At 38.7% G+C, this 7,964-nt stretch overlaps 1 protein-coding gene across 2 annotated transcripts in view; it reads left to right on the top strand.

Annotated features, from left to right (window-relative positions):
* The window catches only part of Kcnh7 (potassium voltage-gated channel subfamily H member 7), a 454,061-nt gene extending 446,394 nt beyond the window's left edge, over positions 1-7,667 (top strand). For both annotated transcript variants that reach the window (XM_035446851.1, XM_035446852.1), the window contains 2 exons: positions 5,468-5,660; positions 7,401-7,667. In XM_035446851.1, the coding sequence (XP_035302742.1) occupies positions 5,468-5,660; positions 7,401-7,667 (460 nt within the window). The remainder of the gene's footprint in view (positions 1-5,467; positions 5,661-7,400) is intronic.
* Positions 7,668-7,964: the final 297 nt, after the last annotated feature.

Here is a 7,964-nt window from a genome sequence, read left to right on the forward strand (position 1 = left end):
CTATTGCAGAACACACAAAGCAACGTGCCCGCCTTCCACTACCATGACATTTGGTACTGCTTCATTTAGTGTTACAATTTATTATCCATGTCATTCACTTCCTTTTTTAGTGTTTATATGATATGCATATGTGCATATATATAATACATGAGGATGCATATGTGAGAGTCATGATTATGTACATACGTGTGCTTGTGTAGAGGTCCAAAGTTGACACTAACTAGGTGTCTATATTGATTATTTTCTAACCTATTTAATCACTCAGAGTTTCTCAGCTGAACTCAGAACTCAACAGTTAGCTACCATAGCTATGGAGGGTTCTCTGGGCACCTCCCTTCTCTGTACCCTGAGTGCTGGAATTACAGATGGCAGCCACATCTGCCCAGCTTTTCATGTGGGTTCTGGGAATCCAAACTCAGGTCCTCACACATGTCCTGTCAATAATGAGATCACATTCAATTTTCATTCATTATGATGCTCTCATATCTCCCTCCTACCTAATGTCATGCCTGACTGGTAACAGATCTTTGAGTGAAACTATTCTTTTTCTACAACTTCATGCTATAGTAACAAAAACAATCTAAAACAGGGTTATTTTGTGTTTTAACAACAAAGAAAAATGGGAGTTAAGTTTAGCTCCCTGCAGTTCTTTCAAAGTACTTTATTTATTCTCAAAAGACTCCATTCTAATTCAGCAAATACACTCAAGCCATAGCATGAAAATACATATTCTGCACTGTGCAGACACTTATTACCAATACCCTCTTTTGATGAAATGCCCAATCCAAATAGCAATCACCTAATTCATTTTTTAATGTTTTGAAAGCATATATACAAGATGGTACTTATATATTTAGGAATATATGTATATACATGGTATGCATATATTTATGTGACAACAACTAATGAAAAAAGAGGCCATGAATTTGAAAGACAGTAAGAAGTATATGGGAAGGTTTGGAGGGAGGAAGGGCAAGGCAAAATGATGTAATCATATTATGATCACAGAAGCAAAAGAATTGTTTTGTAAAGTGTTAAAAATAACATGGGGAAGGAGACAGAGGCATAATCACAGGCATCAAGCCTCAGAAGGAGCACTGTGAGGCATGATGTTTACAGGGCTTTGAGTCTGGGCCTTTAAGGTAGAAAAGTGTGCTGAATTTTCCAAGCTGTAATCAATATGCTAGAGGAGCAATTTCAAAGGAGGCCAGGCGAGTTTTACATTGGCTTGCGGTTTCAGATGCTGTCTTCTGTGGCTTGTTGGGCATGTGGTGAGGAAGAGCATGATGGCAGGAAACCATGGTGGGCACAGCGTATCTCATGGCACTGGGGAAACACAGAGACTAACTGAAACAAGATACATCCCCCATGGATACACCCTCAGTGTTGCACTTCCTCCAACTTGGCTCCAACTATGAAGGTTTCCATTGCTTCCCAGTAGTGCCTTCAAATTATGAATCTACCCATGGGTTAATATAGTGATTAGGCCAGAAGATTCTTGTGATCCAATCACTTCTCCATGCCTGATATTAATCTTCCTGAGACTAATCCTTCAACATATACACCTTCTGGAGATACGATTTATATCAAAGCCATAAAAAATAGGATTGAACAAAATTCCTGGAATAATACTTGGAATTCAGGTGAAAAGAAAAGCAAGACTTAACAAGATTTGGTGAAGTTTGATTAGGAATCTGTTCAGATGAGCTGATTTGTAGCTATTAAACTGTGCTGATAAACCTAGCTCTTGACCTAGTCTCATTTCTCTTGGGCAAAATTTTGTTGCAACAAACAACTGAGTCAAGTTGGTAGAGATAGTCTATAGACTTGTGTAAGTCGTATTAACACAAATGTGTCCAGTCTCACTCTACACCAGCGGCTTGACCTTCCATGAAGTCCTCATGTGAGAAGTTCCACTCACAGCAACAGACAGCAATTATAGGGCACATAGTTGCTGAAGTCCTACCTTCCTGTGAGTGTGTCTGCCATAGACATTATTTAAATAGAACCTACTATAAAACGATATTCTTTTTCTCAAAGACTGTTGCTGCTTAACAAAGGATTAACTGGACTCATATATCATCACCTTGAATCTGTCTTGTTAATGAAGCTCTTATTCCAGTATCCACAGATAAGTCATTTAACATTCAATAGTGTATCTTGGCAATGATAGCAAAGAGCCTCATGTAATCCTGTCATTGATAGGATAAACCTGTACAAATATTCATGAAGAAATATGAATTTAGAATTTTATTTCAGGGCTCAGGGCAAAGAAAGCTTGTTATGGGATGTTCATCAAACATGATCCACTGAGACACAGCACATGGCCAACTGGAAGTCTTTATTCAAGCCAGCTGGGGCCACACTCAAGTGTCTGGGAGACCTTGGTGTGGCCCCTACTGTCCAGAACACAGGGGGTTTTAAAGGCAGACAGCACATCCTGGGCATCTCACTGCCAGCTGCTGGGGGGAGGGCTTTGCAGAAACAAGCAGTTTAACAGAAGCTGGTAAGGCTAGCTGGAAGGGGTCCCTCACAAACAGGCAGTTTAATAGAAACTAAGTTACCTAGCACATCCTGACCTTGGGTTCCTAGAACACAGTTGGGTGTTTTTCCATGAGATCTCCATCAAGGAGATCAAATTCTAGTTAAACCTGAGATGGCCTCAGCTAGAATATAAGCCCTCTGTCCTGTCTTGTCCCATCACAAAATAATTCTGAATGTGTTAAATAAGGGAAGAATTATTGGTGGAAGTAAAATTTGTGTTGAACTTTAAAGTGTGAGATGAAAAATTGATTCATAACAGCAAAATAATCATTTGTCCTATTTAATTTGTAACACAATTACATAAGGCATTTAGGCATCTACTAGTTGATAACTATATTTTTCATTTTCAGTGTGAAGCTGTGACATTTGTATGACACAGTCAGATATATTTTATAAACTACGGGCATAAAGAATACTAAGACACTCTCTGGTTGTATTTATGAACGAAAGAAAAATCTATAAGGATACACTATAATTCAAAAAGAAAGATTTTTAATGTTAATATTTAAAGGTAAAAAGAACCTATTGTCTGGCACACCTGTAATTCTATTCATTAGTTCCAGAAACTTGAGAAGCAAGTGATAAACTAGCCCAGCCTCCCTATACCGGGAGATACTATCTCAAAATTAAAATTAAAAATATTATATAGTTTTTCTAATGTTTCCCAGATTTTCATTTTCCTTAAAATCAAAGCTAATTTCCATAAATATGTCTATATAATTGGGCAAGTAGTTCTATACTGCTCTAGTTCTTTTTTTTAAAATTCAATAGTAAATCATAAGCACAAATATGATAAATCAAAAAACTCTCTAAAAAGGCATATGGTCCAAATGTTGTTCTTACATCCACAAAATCCCTTATCTTAAGCTGTCCACAGAGGGGAATCATTCTGTCTGGGAGGGTTTCAGGCCCAGACATAGGTGAGGGGGCTCAATAAAGTGACTGCTGACATGAACACTCCATGGCCTGGTGAAAGGGGAAGGGCTTTTGTTTTGTTTTGTTCTGAGACAGAAAACAGACAGAGGCATCTGGAAGAGTTCAGAGCAGCAGAATGGACATGTCCAGGGCTATCTGCAAAAGCAGGTGAAAGAGCAATGAAGAATAACAGGAGGCCTGAGTAGTGGGAATCATTGGGTTATGTAAGAAAGATGAGTGGCTAGGGAGAGGGAGGCACATCAGCTAGAGTGGGGTTAGGGTACAGGACAGGTGAGAGGTGTTAGCAGGACTTTGAGATATCTAACCAAGTACTTGTGAGTAGGAGCTGAGGGAGCCTGAGCCTACCTTGATATACTGATAGGTGCTCGAGCTATATGTCAATGGAGAGCCATATGTTCCTTCTGCCAGAGGTAAGGGAAATTACTCCTTTAGCAGATGGGGACTGTTTTCACAAGTTGCTGAAGAATGCTGGCTTTTATCTAACTGCCAGAAATGCTCCAATTGCATTTTGCTATTTTCTCTTGAAACTTATTTTAAAATGAGTGGTTGACTGCTTGTGAGCTTTGGAGAAAGCAATGGTTGTTTGTACATTGTGCAAGCCAGATGGGTCAAAGAAGCAAGTAAACTTGAAGTTTTTTAGGTATCTTAAATACCATAGCTTTGGACCAAAGACAGGAAAGGAATTTAATGTTCAAACAGCATTAAGCATTAAAAAATAAAATAAAAAATAAAGAAAAGAAAGCATGATGAATCATGTATAGAACTTACTTTGAAAAGGAGAGAGGCAAGGTAAAATAGTGTGTCTTAGTTAGGGTCACTGCCCCTGTGAGGAAATACCATGACCAAAGCAACTTGGGGAGGGAAGGGTTTATTCAACTTACACTTCCACATCACTGTTCATCATCAAAGGAAATCATGGCAGGAACTCAATCAGGGCTAAAACCTGGAGGCAGGAGGTGAAACAGAGGCCATGGAGGGTGCTGCTTACTGGCTTGCTCCCCATGGCTTGCTCAGCTTGCTTTCATATAGAACCCAAGACCACCAGCCCAGGGATGGCACCACCCACAATTTGTTTGGCCCTCTCCCATCAATCACTAATTAAGAAAATGACCTACGAAGAATAGAAGAAAGGGTATGTGATAGGTAGAGTTTTAGTTGGGGGGGTGTGGTAGGGGAAGACAGGAGGGAGAAGGGAACTGGGATTGTCATGTAAATCAATCTTGTTTCTAACTCAAGTAAAAAATGATAAAAAAATAAAAAAGAAAACAAAAAAAGGAAAATGACCTACAGCCAATCTTATGTAGGCATTTTCTCAGTTGAGGTTCCCTCCTTTTAGATAACTCTAGTTTGTGTCAAGTTGATGTAAGACTGGCCAGCACATAGTAAAATTACAAGTTTTGTAAGTTTTCCTGCAATGTTGTAAAGAAAATTGTTACTGGGGCTGGAGAGCTGGCTGCTCTTTCAGAAAACACAGGTTCAATTCCCAGCACCTACATGGCAGCTCCCAGCTGTCCTTAACTCCAATTCTAGGGAATCTGACATCCTCATACAGACACACATGCAAGCAAACACCATAGCACTAAGAATAAATAATTTTTTAAATAGAAAAGAAATGTGTTACATAGTTCTCCTTTGAAGGGAAAGAAAAAAAAAAACAGTTCACAAATAGTTGAGTAAAACCCTCATCAGAATCAGATGATTATTGATCATAATATTCTAAATGTGTTTTATATTTTAAAATCAATAAAGTTTTGTAGAAATAAAGTTTATTGTCCATACCCTCTGTTTTTCTGTTAGCACGTGCATAAGAAATCAGTGGTCTAAGTCAGTGATTAATTCTCCAGAAAGGAGTCTTCCTGCCCTCTTCTGTCTTTCCTGCTCAGGGCAGCTCATAGTCCTGCTTGATGGCAGAGCTGATGCTTTCTCAGGTGTTCTCACAAGTCATGAATATTTAAGACTATATTTCCCCTTTCTGCATGTCTTGCAGACTGGAATCCCAAATGACAACGGACATCCAGACCATCTTACAGCTCCTGCAGAAACAAACCACGGTGGTCCCTCCAGCCTACAGCATGGTGACTGCAGGAGCAGAGTATCAGAGACCTGTTCTCCGTCTGCTGAGAACCAGTCACCCCCGAGCATCCATTAAGACTGACCGGAGTTTCAGCCCCTCCTCACAAGTGAGTGTAGACATTGTAAATCCAAGAGTCTCTCTCTTTAAAAAAAAAAAAAAAAGATTTATTTTATATACACAGTGTTCTTCCTGCATGTATTTCTACATGCCAGAAAAGGGCACCAGATCTCGTTGCAGATGGTTGTGAGCCACCATGTGGTTGCTGGGAATTGAACTCGGGATCTCTGCAAGAACAATCAGTGCTCTTAACCTCTGAGCCATCTCTCTAGCTGGAGTATCTCTTTGAGTGAATCTCCAGGATCACCTGAGTAAGAATCATGTGCAGAAAATATGGATTTCCATTCCCATATGTTTCTGCTCAGAGTTTCTATAAACTGGACCTGTGTTTTTTCATTGTGTCCTTAAAAGTTGCAAACAACGTACTTAAGGAAATTTGTAAATTGTGTCGTGTGTGTGTTTGTGTGTGTGTGTGTGTGTGTGTGTGTGTGTGTGTGTGTGTGTGTGTGTGTGTGGTGTGGGGGGCAGGTATGCCTGTAGAGACCAGAGAATAAGCATCAGGTTTCTTTTCAGACCCTTATCTTATTTTTTGATACAGGCATATGACATTGTATATTATTCTTAAGAAGACTCTCTTAATGAACCAACATTACTGATTTGACTAGACTTGCTAGCCAGTGATGCCCAGGGATCCTCTTGTCCCTACCTTCCCAGTGCTGGCATTACAGGTGCACAACACCAAGCTTTTCATGTGGCTGGCAATGATTCAAACTCAGTCCTTCAGGCTTCTAAGACAGCACCTTTCCCTAAACATTAGCAGTTATATTTAAAAGGAAATGCTGTTACTCAAGAATCAACCTATATAAATTGGCATACTGTAGATTTTATGGTAATGAATAGCTCTTGGCTAAAAAAAGTAATAAAACAATTAAAAAGTATGTCAGAGAAAAATCTGTGATTTGCTACAAGTGACACAAGGCAGGATGGGTCTTCTAGAAGAAAAGAGACGGCAGCTAACTGGAATAGATCAAATAGTTCAAATGCACTCAGTCTGGCAAACACATCTGTGCCCCACTTGCCATCAGACGTCTCTTAAGTTTTTAATCATTTGAATGATAATATACATGGTAAGACAAGACATGTGACAGATCCTTTATCCTGACTGTAATCCTTCTAGTGCCCTCTCAGTTATTTGAGTATCATGGGCAATTGAACCTAAGAAAGATTATTTCAGTAAGAACGCACAATCTTTGTGTACATTTCCATGTGGAAATTGCATGTAAAATTTTATAGGAAATGAAAGTTGGTGTGTCTAAAGAAAAATAATGACAATCTTTCCAAAATATAGAAGTTAATTCATCTCTTACTTGTTTTTAATGGATGGGAAATACATACAATTTTATTCTTTTGATTTTGTTAAGGCAGTAACTTCTGATAGGAATGATGATTTTTATTTCCTTCATCATTTTCCTTAGATAAGACTAGTCACCAAGAGCCTTTTCTTAATCCAGCCTTAAATTTTGATTAAAATTCACCAATATGCAGCTTAAAGTGGATACTTAAAAAAAAAACTGAACTTTAAATCTGGCTTCAGGATGAAGTTAAAATTCTTTCTTTGAGATAACACAGACCCCTAATTTGGGGGTCCATTTTAGGAGAGAGATATTGCCTAATATCCTTAACCGAATACAATGAATAGGGAGAGAAAACACATCTGGATTACATGAACATAATGTTAGTTAATTAATGGAGTGAATTATAAAAGTGCATTTTCTTTTCTTCCTATCAGTGTCCTGAATTTCTAGACCTTGAAAAATCTAAACTCAAATCCAAAGAATCCCTCTCAAGCCGAAGGCATCTGAACACAGCCTCAGAAGACAACTTGACTTCCCTTTTAAAACAAGACAGTGATGTGTCTTTAGAGCTTCACCCTCGGCAAAGAAAAACTTACCTTCACCCCATCCGGCACCCGTCTCTGCCAGATTCTTCCCTAAGCACTGTAGGGATCCTGGGTCTCCATAGGCATGTTTCTGATCCTGGTCTTCCAGGAAAGTAATCATTTTGTACTATTTCCTCCACATCCAATGTAAGTGCTTTTAATGGCTGTTTTCCTTTTTGTATTTAAATCCTCTCTACTTGACTCAGGGGCTCACAAGGTACCATTATATGCAAAAGTACTGTATATTTTTCCTAAATTGAAGCTTGTAAGGTAAAGTTGAGCAGTTAGGATGTAAATATACATAAGAGCTTTTGGTTCCAAATGTTCAAACTGCCAGCATCTCAAGGCACCTTATTTTTTAATTTATTTTTTTTTTAAATCATGTGCATGTTAGGAAACTCCAGTTTCTCTTGC

This window comes from Cricetulus griseus, chromosome 6, assembly GCF_003668045.3.
Source record: "Cricetulus griseus strain 17A/GY chromosome 6, alternate assembly CriGri-PICRH-1.0, whole genome shotgun sequence".
Lineage (NCBI taxonomy): Eukaryota > Metazoa > Chordata > Mammalia > Rodentia > Cricetidae > Cricetulus > Cricetulus griseus.